Raw genomic sequence first — 13,299 nt, forward strand, 5'->3', positions numbered from 1 at the left:
GAGGGAGGAAGTGGTGGTAACCTCGACCTCCAATAAACCTGAAATCAGGAATGCATGAATTTCCTCTTCTCGTGAAAGCTCAGTGGTTGCTTTTTTGAAGGTTGTAGATCAACTACCCAACCAAGAGAACTTCGAGAGGATCATCCTCCCCCCATCCCGTTTGCATAATGATCGATCATAGATAGTCAGTTGAATTAGGTTAAGGTACGGAAGAAGATAGTTACCTTTCTATTTCCCACCGGGCTCGAATTTCGTTCAATAATTTCGTTCGTTTATTCTTAATTCTTTTTCTCATTTCTTTCTATTTTCCTTCTCTCTTTGTCGTGTGTACGGAGTACTTTACGTTACTTACCTGGTACTCGACGTAAACTAGGATGTCGGCCCCCAGCTCTCGGCATCCACCGTTTAGTTAGCCACCCTCTAAGTCCATAAGAGTCAGTCACTAAATCTGCCCTCCGACCAACAGTCTACTAAAACAACTCATTTACTCCGTCCACTACGTAAAAGTCTACAGGGCCTCCCATCCATACGATTAAAATCAAACCAAACGCCGAGGATCCCTATCCTTGCCCTACCCAAGCGTCAAAGCGCTGCAGAGCCAAGCCCTACCCCCCTCCGCCAGCCTAGGCAGAAAAAAGAGAGAAGGATAGAAAGAAACCCAAAAAAAAGTAATCAAAAATGAATAGATAAATTGAAATTAAATAAAATTCAAACTAAAATAAAAAAAGTTGGAAAAAAATGGGAACAAAAGTGACACGGGAGGTTCTGACTGGATCCCCAACATTCAGATAGCCAAGGCTTAGCCTAGTGTGGCTGAAGGACTAATCGAACTAGTTTGCCTCCGTTGTCTTGCCTTTTTGTATTTCCGAGGGGATCCGCCGTCGTATCCATGCATGTATGCATGTATATTATCTCGATTGAAAATTGTGAGTGTACATATGTTGTCCCGGGTGTATATGTACATGGTCATCATGTGCATGATACAATCTAGTTACAGACATCCAGGGATAAATAGATAAATAGATAGGTATGAATTGAAAATGCCGATAGTACCCGGGGCTTCTCCTTTTTTTTTTCTGATCTTTTCTCTTTTTGTATATTCTAGGTAATTCTAACTATTGAATTTCGTATTACCACTCGACATGATCTGATGATAATTAGAGAAGGTCGGAAAAATGGAGGCAGGTATGTTCTTGATAGGGTTATCCCACGGATCGGACGGACCGATTAGGTAATTCGCAGCGATCGGGCAGGCAGAAATTACGTCTCATGAGATAAGAATTATCTAAACTTAAGAGAATCTCCATAGAGACTTCGTTTCAAAACTGTACAAGTGGCCTCAAAATGGAGAGGAAAAGAGGCCATTACTCAGCATGCCGAGGATTAGCCTGATACGAGGAGAAATACGATCCACCGGCAATTCTAGGCAGTTGTCATCGCCAACGGACGCCGGAAAAAGACCGACATGATATGCTTAACACCAGTAAGGTTGGCAACTTGGCAGTTTCCCCGCGTGCGATCCTCCACAGCGTTCCCTATAAGCTGGACGGAATATCCGAATCAAGGAGTCGGAATGTTTACACAGGTGATTAAAGGAGAAAAGGGTGTGATCGTTGTTTTGTCAGGGCTTATGGACTGGTGCAGGAATTGTAACCAAATGAATAATGAAAATACATATAAAAAGGCACATGAGGTACAAAAAGGATGATCCAATTCTCTCCAACCGGGACAAGGAACCCCATTAAAGAAAATGGAGTAAGACAAGACTGAAAAAAATAGAAAATATAAAATAGAAATTAAAACTAAAATTAAAAAATACTAAAAAAAAAATATTATTAAAAAAAAAAAAAAAAAAAAAGGTCGGACGTGACTTCTTGTCCGACCGACTCAAAGCAGATGGTCCAATTGGATCGATGTTTCGTAACGAGGCTCCGCCCAGACCGCAGCTTGGAGGGATTAAAGTATCCGAAGGAACCAGTCAGCGGTTTGTGTTCCTGCTTCAGTAATTCGGCGTTTTTCTAGGTAATTTACTTTAACACCCATAGGGTCGCTTCCCGCAATAGCCGAGAGTGCCAGTTCCAGAAAGACGAGAGAATGGCTTCAGAAACGTCTTCCGTATACTCCGATCCGATCCACTCAGTAAAGGAAACCTGTTCATTCGTTTCTCGACGTCTCCCCAAGAGACTACTCTCTCCAGAATTGTATCGGACTCGGTTCCGTAACCACCGACGGGGGTGGGTTCATTCATGTGTGTGCTCTGCCGAGTAGAGTTACATTCTAGTCCAGGGATAATGGGGCGAGAGTTTTTTTTCCCTTTTTTTTTAGGAACCACATCCACTCCCCCCTTAGGCGCTGTTTTCGGAGCTGGAGGTCTTTTTGGATACGTCGCTTTCTGCCGCAAGGGGCAACCTGAGCGATCGGCTTGACCCTTAAGAAAGTAGGAATAGGGTTTGAAGCTCTCCCGCCAGTTGACATCACTATACATCTTAAAACACTAGACTACAGTATCACACGGAGGAACTTCCGTCCATATCTGCCCGAGGTATTATTCTTAATAAAGTAAAATCTATATCAGGAGAGACATAGAGTGGGATCCCATTACGTTTCTTCTCTCCACTTTGTGCTTTTGTCCAAGAAATCCACAATTCTCGGCGCTAAAGGGCAGAATACGAATAACATAATATGTATATATTATGAACTATAACATTCTCTCGCTATAGCCGACTCTAATTAAAGTAGCCAACCCCGGCTCTACTATTCATGCCCTATACGAGCGAGCACGTCCCCGGGCAACACTCTGTATATGGTTAATTTATAGGGCTACTAGCACTATATGTTATCGAAAGGGGTTATTGTTCAAACGGTACAAGTGGAACAATGCCAAATCTTGCAACTGCCCCGACCTCGTTTCGGATTTATAAGGGGTCCGCGGACTCCCTCGGCCCAGAGAAAGATGATATCAACGTTGCATTGTTAATAAGGGTTGAGTTTACTGTACAGTCATGATATTATTAGCTTTCAGGCCGAACCGTTACATGTCCTAGGTTTCGTGGTGGATAGCATAGGCAAGGGACTAGAATGTCTAACCCCCTATGTTCTGCTTGAGGATATGCTCCAGGTGTTGCTTATTCCTCCTATCCACTCTCTTTATACATATTTACCGTGCTATTAATGGATCTCTAGCTTGTTTAATCATTCGACCAACCAACTACAATGTTGCAGTCCTACGGAACGGACAGTGTTAAGGACAAATATCATTCTTAGATAATCAACCAAGTAACTGGAAATTATTCGTACATCGAGTCCTCTTTACAGTATACAATAATATACCTATGTTGCTGAAGCCCCATTGCATTTTAATAAAGCATGTAGGGACAAGCCCCAAGTACCAGACCAACATGTATATGACGCATTAGACTTAGTCTCAGTTGCATAGACATATCGATACTGGATGAATTTATTATCGAATAGTCTGCTTATGTTCTCCTACTGTGAATCCCAAAGCTTACTACCAACGACTCTACCGCCTGTCCAGTAGTTTTTACCAGTTCTGATATATATCTTTCTCCCCAGGCATTCGAGGAGAGGTTAATGAGACTATACGGCGATGTCTAGGTAATATGACAACATAGAGTAGGCGGGTGGTTAAAGGCTTGGAACAGTGGTCTTGGCTCGCTAGCATTAACCATATACATACTTGTATACGAGGGACTGTCTTGGCTTCGATGTCATTTCATCCGAACCAAACTATCACCTATCACCTGACAATTGATATCCAGGGATCCCTCTGGGCGACCACGTGGGAAAAATCAGATATGGAGGAGCCAAGATGTAGTAATATAGGAGTATAGAAGGCGTAGCATTAGTTTGACATAAGCAGTGAATCACCAACCATTATTGTAATTGGGCTAAGGAAGAGCTGCTACGGGTCAGTACTTACTAGGGCTCATTGAAATCACTTGACCCATGATAACAGATATTGTTTTCAATTCTATAAGAAGCTGGTTGTAGGTCTGAGGTTTTATCCTACGATGCATAAGAGGCAGAACGCGCCTTACGTACACACATCTATGTAGACTATTTCCAGAAAGGGTATAATCCCGCAATTTATTGAAGCTATACTTTTTACTACATGGACACATCCAGTAGAGGTAGTAACTCAGAAATTGGCAGGTCGTTTTACTAGCCAAAGAGTATAGATAAGTAACTGTGGGGGTTCATCATATCTTGCAAGGCTAGAATAGTTACCTATTGGTGTTTTAGTAAGGACGTTCAAGGCGCTCAGGGTAGATAAAGGCTGATACGTCAATAGATTTGGGGGCTTACAGAGGACCTAAAGCTCTAACGACTATGGATTGACCTTCGTTGAGTAGGATTTGCTACTGTTCATTATAGCTAATACTGAGGATCGCTCAGACTACCATCCCTCTGTCCGCCGAGTTTCTTTTTGAAATATTCTTTGAGCCCGACCCTGCCCTAAGCTATCTAGACGTCATGTCGGTTCTAGCCACAGAGAGCGATTGATGAAAGCGTAGATATCAAGTAGAATTGCTATCTTTCCATCATTTTGAGGTATACATACAGACTATAATCTATCCTACAGCGCATCATAGGCTAATCTTAATATGAAAGTAGATCAAGCTTGAGGCACAGCATTAACTGCAGCATGGTTAATAGGAAATATATAATCCTTCGAGCATCTATATCTATTTAAGGGTAATATCTCTAGTACTTCCCAAATGGAATGAATTAGAAGGGATTGTCAACCCAATCAAGTCACTTCTCTTTGTTTTTAGTTGCGGTTGTTGGTGTGGCAGCTATGCGATGATTTTCATGCATAGAGACATACCTATGTCTGAACGTCCAAGATCCTTCCCTTATTTATGACCCTCTCAGTTTTCTCCCAGATGCCTTGATTGTATCGGTCATTCAAGTTTCCTTTGCTTGCATCTCTATACCTGGAAATGACGAGCAACGAAGACATCGAAATGCATAGTGCTGATCCTGAAGGTAGCCCTAGCAAGGATCAAGCAGCACATGAGGATAAAAATGAATCATGGGCGTTTGAGCAGAGGACCCCATCGCAGAACCATCCCTCACGGTTCAAGTTTTGGCTTGCTGTTACTGTCCTTTGCCTTGAAGTATTCCTTGTCACCCTGGTGTGTCTAAGAAGGCAGTCACTAGAGACACATGATTGGCATTTCAACCCTCGTCTTACAGGATAGTACGATCCTCGCTCCAGCTACGCCCAAGATACCAGATGATTTCCATTTGCTCAAGGATGTGGGCTGGTACTGCTCCATATACCCTATGGCCATCTGTATATGTCTCAGCTGGTCTTCAGTAAGTTATGTACGCGATACCAAATCCAATGGATATACAGTGCCACCATGTTTCTTTTTCTCATTGGCTCAGCAGTCTGCAGTCCTGCGTCCAACACTCCCACGCTGGTCGCGCCATTGCTGGACTGGGATCATCGGGCCTATTGATTGGTGCTTTCTTTCTTGTTCCCTTCCTCGCTCCGCCTGCTAGACGACCTATTTCTCTCGGTCTTATCTCGACATCCCGTGGAGTGGCCACAACCTTTGGTCCTCTCATCGGCGATGCATTCACAGAACGTGTGTCGTGGCGCTGGAACTTCTATGCTAATCTTCCACTCAGTGCATTCACTCTGGCCACGTTATCTGCTTACTGTACGTGTACGTCCACTGGGTCGTGGAACAGAGACTTTCACGTCATGGACCGGCTTCCTGCATACGCACGATCTTGCCAGTCTCGCTGCCTTGGTGCCATCAGTCATCTGTCTTCTCCTGGCGTTGCAGTGGGGGGAGTTGAATATTCATGGGGCAATGCTCGCATTGTTGTGCTGCTAGTTCTCTTCGGCATCCTCGGCCTACTCCTCATTGCTGGTATCAAAGCAATGGCAATGCTTCCAGCCCGTGTCTTCACTTAGCGCACCGTTGCCTCGGTGTCATTTTACGCCTTCTGCGCCAGCCGGTGCCATATTTGTACTTCAGTATCATCTTCCAGTGTATGCTTCTCCATCCTCTCCCTTGTTACTGAAGCCGTTCTGCCTAGTTTCCGGTGCTGACAATATTCCATATGATTATAGATGGTTTCAAGGTGTTAAAGGAGCCAGTCCGATCCAGCCCAGAGTGAGTACCCTCCCGTGGGTCACAACGTGTACGATCATCGCTCTCGCAGGTGGGCTATTTATTGCCCAAGTAGGCCTTGCTGATATGTTCATGGGTATTGGAACTGTTCTCAGTGCCGTCGAGCCTAAGCTTTTCACTACGTTTGATCTAGACACAAGTAGCGGCAAGTGGGTTGGTTATCAGATTATATACGCCATGAGCTCGAGTATATCTAGTATGGCACCAATCATGGTTGTAGAGAATACGCCCTCCCTTCATGATATTCCATTGGCACCAGCATGCTTATGTTCACCCAACAATTGGCACGCGAATTTTGAGATTGCTATACTCCTAGTTGCTTAATATAGTGCAGATCCGCCGTGTGTATAGCTCGATCTTCGTTTCTATGGCACAGGCTCTATTCACAGATAACCTTACTAGTGGCTTGCAGCAACTTGGTGTATAGAGCCTTGACTAAAGCACCGGCCCAACAATGGGTATCACAACTATCACGGAATGGTTGGCCGGGGACTATAAGAAATCGGTGATATTCTCTAATACTGCTCACTTCCCATGTTCTAGCTAATGTATGGTGTTGTACAGAGTGTGGTGAGCAGAGTTCATTCGTTCAACTTCTTTCCTTGCTCCTACTCGGCCTTCTAGTTGACTTTCTCCCTCCCTCCCTCTCTCTTTCTCTTAATTATTTTTTAGTTTGCTTTTTATTTATTATTAGATGCTCGAGCTATTTAACTGCTAGTCATATCCCACCCACCGTGTTTTCCTTTGTATTCATATTCTTACAAGCACTTTCCTTTTCTCTGAGAAGCGGTACGATATATATCTACAGTATATACACAACCAATCTTTTACCATCACCCCCTTACTATGTAATCCTACGGGCATAAGACATTCATCCCATTAATATAAAGAGATATGCCACATATATAGCTCTATAAACTAGTAAAACAGATCAAATTTATTTTGTTTTAGAAGGCTTTCTGCCTACATGAATAGTAAAATAAGTTTATGTCGTCATAATAGGGCGGCTGGCCTAATGGTAAGGCGCTTGACTTCGGATCAAGAGATTGCAGGTTCGATCCCTGCGTCGCTCAACATTTTTGTTTTAAATTTTTTTCTCTCTTACGCACCGTTGGCCATGCTGATTCTGTGCTTGCTTGCCCTTGGTTTTTTTTTTGAGTAGTTTTTGGATGTTTATTTGGGGTAAGGGTTGGTCAGGTGTTGCATTTACCTAGTGAATGTCCATCGGAATAGTATTATGTTCGTTGTAAGTTGTTGTGGTCTGTCCGCAACTACTCTTCTACGAGAAACCAGCGGCTGGATGTTGATCACAGGTCAAAATCTATCTATCTAATGTACATGGATGGCTATAGTAGAGTCAGAATACAATATCTTATCTATAAATCAGCAGTCCGCCCTGCCGAAATACCGAGGGAAAGACACCACGTCTCGAATACTCGAGACGCCCGCCAGATAGCCCAGGAACCGGTCAAACCCAAGACCGAACCCTCCATGCGGCGCCGTTCCCCACCGCCGGAGATCCGCATACCATTGGAGATGGCCTAGGTCTTCCCCGGGTAGGAGGTGAGGATATAGTGGCGTCTCGGAGTCGGCTTGTGTCGCTGCGTTGGCTTCCGCCTCCGGCGCGCGGGCCTTAATCAGCCCGTGTTCGCGCATATTCTGGATGATATTTGGGAGGCGATGTTCGCGGAGGGAGCCTCCCGCGACTTCGCTAACCTCCGGGAGGAGGAGGTCGAAGCAGGCGACTGTTTCGCCGGGCGCGTTGCTATCCCCGTTGGAGGGCGCCATATAGAATGGTTTGACGGCTTTGGGGTAGTCGGTCACGAATACCGGACGGCCGTTGTGAAGCACGTCTACGATATACTTCTCGTGCTCGAGTTGGAGGCCGCCGGTCCATTCGGGGTCGTGTTCGAACGAGGCGTGTCCCTTGGAGACTGCATCCTGGAGCATCTCAATTGCCTGCGTGTAGGTCATGCGGGCCCATTTGGGGCCCTCCATCATGTCGTTCCATCGCTGTTGGAGATCGGAACCGGAACCTTCGGTTTGCTCCTGGCCGGACTCGCCCGATCGTTTCGCGGACAGGATCTCCTGCCCGACCGGCGTGTCGTAGAGCCGACGAACCAGGTCTCGGAGAATGTGCTCGACGGAATCGGTGAGCGAGTCGAGATCATGCATGAAGTTCATCTCGACCTCCAGCATGTAAAACTCGCTGAGATGGCGCGGAGTGTCGCTCTTCTCCGCCCGGAACATGGGCGACATCGTCCATACATTTCCCAACTCTGCGGCATAGGTCTCAAGGTGAAGCTGCGACGACACCGTCAGGTATTTCGGGGCCCGGAAGAAATGTTCGCCCCCGGCCTGTGACCCTACGGCTTCCCGCGGGAGGACTGTGAATGTCTCTCCGGCGCCTTCGCAATCTGAAGATGTGATCAGCGGTGGGTGGACTTGGACGAAGCCCCCGTTCGGGGCGAAACGAAATACATTGCCAAGCTGGTACAGGCATTCAGATCGGAATCGCGAGAGGAGGGAGTTGAACGGCGTTCGAATGCGGAGGTGGGGAATCTGACGAAGGAAGTCGGGACTATGGTACTTTTTCTGGATAGGATATGTCTGTTCAATCAATACGGGTTAGCGGTCTAGCCCTCTCCATTCTGTACAACTCTATTGTGTCTTATCTACCTCAGGGTCTGTTTTGCCGACAATATTCACGTCTGTCGTCTGAAGCTCATGAGTTTGCTCCTTTCCAGGTGGACAGGCCTTCCAGACGCCAGAGATCTCCACAGCCGTTCCAGTAGACAGCCTAGAATTGAAATGATTAGGATCTACTTCCTCGGAATTAATCGAAAGTGGGTGAGGCTAGTAGTTAGGTGAACGTACTCGGCAGCCTGGGCTGGTTTCAAAAAAGCTTGCAAAGGCTCAACGGTCGACCCATCTGAGATCTCAGCAAAAGCAAAGCGCTTCTGCTTTCGGACGGAGCGAATAAACCCGTTCAGTTTTATTTCCTGATCTTCTAAACTGCAGGGCCCATTCTTGCTTTGCTCAAGGACTTGCGCACATCGTAAAAGTGTGGGGCTGGCGCTCTGCCCTGTAGGCTTGTGGCTTAGTCTGGCAACAGACGTAGCGAAGGTCCGCCGCCATGTTCGCATTTCTCGTAGAAAAGGCACCGAACTGGTTGTGGTGATGGCGTAGGGGTTCTGTATTCTGGGGGAATGCGCGTGCGCCTCAAACGATGGTAGGACGGCGCGCGAACTGACTATCGGCCCGGAGCCCGATAGATAGCAACTTTCCTGTTTATCTCCGCCCGCAGACCCAATAACATCCCTACATATATAGCTCTACAAGCCAAATCTTTATAACTGGCGGGTCTACAGAGATTACTGTGAACATGATGTAGAGAAAGACAAAAAGAAGATTTCCAGATTGAGATTGCCATTAAGCAGAGTAGAGATCACCAAGAACCGAAACCCCTTCTCGACGAACTACAGGATAATAGGAGTAGAACACAGAATAATCATAATAGAAGGCCAAAACCTCGCCAAACTGGTTTGTAACAAATGAGAACGGGTAATAAGCTATCGGTGGGCTCAGCTTTACTTGCGCATCGATAATCCAAAAAAGAGTGTAATCATCACCTCCTTGATCCTTGTTCATAAGCCTTGCGCTCTTCTTCAATCATCTCAATGGCATCGGATACCCTGCCATCCACTGCTGCTGCATACACGGCAATTCTCTGGAGTCCGCCCTCTTCGGCGCTTCCATAACCTAAGCTGGCCAGCGCAGACACGCAGTCATCAATACTGCGTTGCCGTACAGCGCCACTCTCAGCAGTAGACGTGCTTGGGCGTGGTGTGGCATTGTTGCGATGTGATGGCCTATTGAACGTACTTGTTGAGCTTATTTGTCGGCTATCCCGAAGGGAATGGCGTTCGGTAGCTCTTCGCCTTAATGGCCTGGAAGCATCAGGAGCCTTGTCTGTTTGTACCGAATCCCACGGACCCAAGTGTCTTCGAGAAGGATGGGAGGACCTCACAGTCCTGTGGCGACGACAAGAGGCGGGCATCCGATCGCGATTTTCTGTCTGTTCCGCATCATCCGTGTCTCGTAACGACCCTGGGCTTGGTTGGAGACTATCTTGCGAGACTTGCGGGAATGCGCCGGGAAGGCTGCGTGGTGCGGACCCACTCGAACTGCCATGGCTCGCACCACCGAAACATCCCCTGGGAGTCGATCTGGGCCCAGGAGTAGGCGTGTCATTCGATGATTCTGCCGCGCCACGCTGTTCGGCCAGAAAGTGCGCATCTAGTTGTGACACCGGTGGAAACCGGCGTCCCTCCAGCTCGCGGCTGGGATCAGGGAGTTGCGTAGATGAGTCGTTGCTCACTCTAGGGGAACCTTCTGGCAGGAGCGAAGGATATAGCGTGTTCAGTCGTTCCGTGTCTAAAAGCGAGGAGCTGACCAAACTGCTATCGCTAGAAGACGTCTCAGTCATCAAATGACGATTATCGGCCGAGCAGAGGTCCGCTACGGCCAGGGGTGCCACTCTACGGTCACTCGTTGAGTCACGTTGTGCTCCGCTTATTTGAGATTCAGACACCTGCCTCGCTTCAGCCGGTGTAATAGAAGAGGACTGAAGCTCCGATGGCTGGTTAGAAGCCTCTTCCTGGCCTTGCGCTGTGTGCAGTGTTGTGATTGGGGAGTGATCACTGATCTCAAGATTAATTGAGTGACCATCGATATGAGCTCCTTGCAAAGCATCCAATGCCGCATTTGCTGCATGAGTGGAAGGGAAATGCAGGTAACCGAAACCTGCATGTCTTCCCGTCTCCGCATCTAGCGGCAAATATACATCGACTAAGAATCCCTTGGAAGCAAAAACATCGTGGATCATTGCTTCATGAACGCCGAATCCCACATTCCCAATGAATAAAGACGTTCCGGCAGCGCTAAGTGTGGAAGAAAAGGGCGACTCATGTCCAGGGTGGCTTACTGCCTCATTTGCCGGTGCTCCGTCGTCATTCCGCCTAAGTTGAGACGCAGGCCATCCTCTACGAGGGAAATGTGGCCACGGTGGTTGAGGTACGGCAGATGTGGGGGTATGGAAAGGCCAGCGGTGCGACGCATGAGAAGGTCCACGAGGATGAGGCTGGGGATGACGAATATGATGAGGAGCAGTATGCGGGTGGAAAGGATGAGAATGGGGATGGGAAGCGTGAGGTGGGGGAGGAGGATGAGGAGGAGGTCCATGATGGGGCCAGAACACGGGAGGTAGAGGTGGTGGTACTGGGAATGGCGGGAGAGGATAACGCGTGCTTGGAGTGATGAAAGGAGCCTGGACATTGCGCGAGGATGGATGAGGTCGGTGAGGAAGTGGGTAGGGTCTATTGCAGGAGCTAGAGAACGGTGCTTGGTTATCTGGGGTTGAAGAGAGAGTGGGAGACGATGACCCAGGCTGTTGGCGTGTCTCTGCAGGATTGGTATCGCGATCCGTCGGTAGCACACTATCTTCACCGAGTGAGCCTTGCCGTGATTCTATATGTGTCGATGGAGCATCCCGTGTCTCCGTGCTGGGTGGCTCTTTCGCGTTTTCGCAGTATGCGGACCGTTGAGCTTCAGATTTTGTTGCCGTAATATTTTCCGGGGCGCTAGTGGCGGACTCGGTTGGCTGGGGCAATCCGGAGACAGGCCCCCGGGTGTTTTCTCCAGGAGCATGTTGACCTTGGTCTCTCGAGGTACTGCATCTAAACTCGGATTCGAAGGCTTCAAACAACGTGTGTCCCATGTTGCCAAGTTCAGATGCCATGTTACGCAGACCCTCCATAGTTGCAGCGGGTGTAGGAAGTTCATTTTGGAAAAGGTTACCTGCTCTTTGTCCCCCCACAGCCGATGCATTATTGAGGGCTTGGACCAGGCTCCTCGCCTGGCTATCCAGAGCTGCGAGGGCTACCTGCACTGAAGATCCAACATGTTCAGGAAGAGTGCGTTGAACATTCTGTAACTGCCGCTCAAATTCAGGCAGCCTCGACCTCACACCAGCACTGATCAGTTCGGCACCGTCCACTAGGTTTTGTAGAGCCTGTAACAAGGCATCGCTTGGACACTGACGTCGATCCGAACCCCTTCTTGTTGGCGTCTCAACAGGAGGCTCAGGCTGATCGTTACCGTCACGCACGGTTTCAGTAGCACTCAAGATCTTGGCCATCTCAACCTCGAAAGCGGCTAAGAGCGGCTCTGGATCAGCAGTTGTAGCAGGGCCAGGATTCTCGCGACTGGAGCTAGATATCTCTTGATCCTTCGACTGAGGAGTGCCCGTAGTTGCAGATCCGGCGCCGATTTCATTCTTATTCTGACGGTCTTCTAACTGGGGCTGATATTCAAACTTCTTCCACAGATTCTTCACAGAATTAGACCGCCGAATGTCGAATATATGCATTGGTTCAGGGGTGATCGATTGCAGCGTTGGTTGTGAAAGGACCGAGGCGTCAACAGGTTCTTCCAGACGCTGGGAGAGCTCCAGAGAGGACCCAACCTGACGTTCACTATTAGCATTGTAAAGAGAGTTAATTTATGAGAATGCACATACCGTGATGAGCTCATCATCATCGTCATTATCGATGTATGTAAGACGGGCTCTTGGATGATTTATCGCTAATTCATCATACTCTGTAGCAGACAGCCGGACAATGCCCTGAGGCCGAGTCAGACGGTCTTCTACAGACGTAGGATTAAGATTAAGAGATCCAGAGAGATCATCTTGGGATGAAGATCGATGAAGATCTCTAATCTGGAACGGTTTCAACATTTTGGTGATAACCAGGGGACCCGCTCTGGGGTAACTGGGAGGGTATATGAAAGCGGATAGACAAAGGAAGACAAAAAGAAGATGGTGCTAGTTCGAGTGATGGGTTTCAAGATAACGAACGAAATAGAATGGGAGAGATAGTTTTACGACAGCATCGAGACTTGAAATAACAAAACGATAGAATAGGAGCTTGCTGATGAGGCGAACGTGACTAAAGGCTATGTTGTTGCCTATGGACGATGGCAAAAACCAGGTCAAGAGTATTATTACCAGGTAGGTGTATGTATGTACTCCTACCAATTAAAAAAGGTGCTCATCCTTTATCCG

General features: G+C 47.6%; 3 protein-coding genes and 1 non-coding gene across 4 annotated transcripts; 2 read left to right on the forward strand and 2 right to left on the reverse strand.

Moving 5' to 3' along the window:
* Positions 1-4,964: 4,964 nt before the first annotated feature.
* BDW43DRAFT_303951 (major facilitator superfamily domain-containing protein) lies at positions 4,965-6,600 on the forward strand (the record flags this gene model as incomplete). Its single annotated transcript, XM_032045506.1, has 6 exons — positions 4,965-5,159; positions 5,221-5,343; positions 5,426-5,697; positions 5,774-5,830; positions 6,113-6,441; positions 6,503-6,600. The coding sequence occupies 6 exons, from the start codon at positions 4,965-4,967 to the stop codon at positions 6,598-6,600; spliced, it is 1,074 nt and encodes a 357-aa protein (XP_031895180.1).
* Positions 6,601-7,174: 574 nt separating this feature from the next.
* Positions 7,175-7,246, forward strand: BDW43DRAFT_t211. The gene has a single exon. It is a non-coding gene; the product is annotated as a tRNA-Arg (tRNA).
* A 310-nt stretch (positions 7,247-7,556) lies between these two features.
* BDW43DRAFT_315972 (asparagine--tRNA ligase SLM5) lies at positions 7,557-9,319 on the reverse strand (the record flags this gene model as incomplete). The annotated part of the gene is made up of 3 exons (XM_032048178.1): positions 7,557-8,783; positions 8,853-8,973; positions 9,051-9,319. The coding sequence occupies 3 exons, from the start codon at positions 9,317-9,319 to the stop codon at positions 7,557-7,559; spliced, it is 1,617 nt and encodes a 538-aa protein (XP_031895181.1).
* A 482-nt stretch (positions 9,320-9,801) lies between these two features.
* On the reverse strand, positions 9,802-12,972 carry BDW43DRAFT_303953 (RNA recognition motif domain-containing protein; the record flags this gene model as incomplete). The annotated part of the gene is made up of 4 exons (XM_032045507.1): positions 9,802-10,207; positions 10,283-11,216; positions 11,673-12,699; positions 12,754-12,972. The coding sequence occupies 4 exons, from the start codon at positions 12,970-12,972 to the stop codon at positions 9,802-9,804; spliced, it is 2,586 nt and encodes an 861-aa protein (XP_031895182.1).
* Between the last annotated feature and the right edge of the window lie 327 nt (positions 12,973-13,299).

This window comes from Aspergillus alliaceus (genome assembly GCF_009176365.1).
Source record: "Aspergillus alliaceus strain CBS 536.65 unplaced genomic scaffold BDW43scaffold_66, whole genome shotgun sequence".
Classification (NCBI taxonomy): domain Eukaryota; kingdom Fungi; phylum Ascomycota; class Eurotiomycetes; order Eurotiales; family Aspergillaceae; genus Aspergillus; species Aspergillus alliaceus.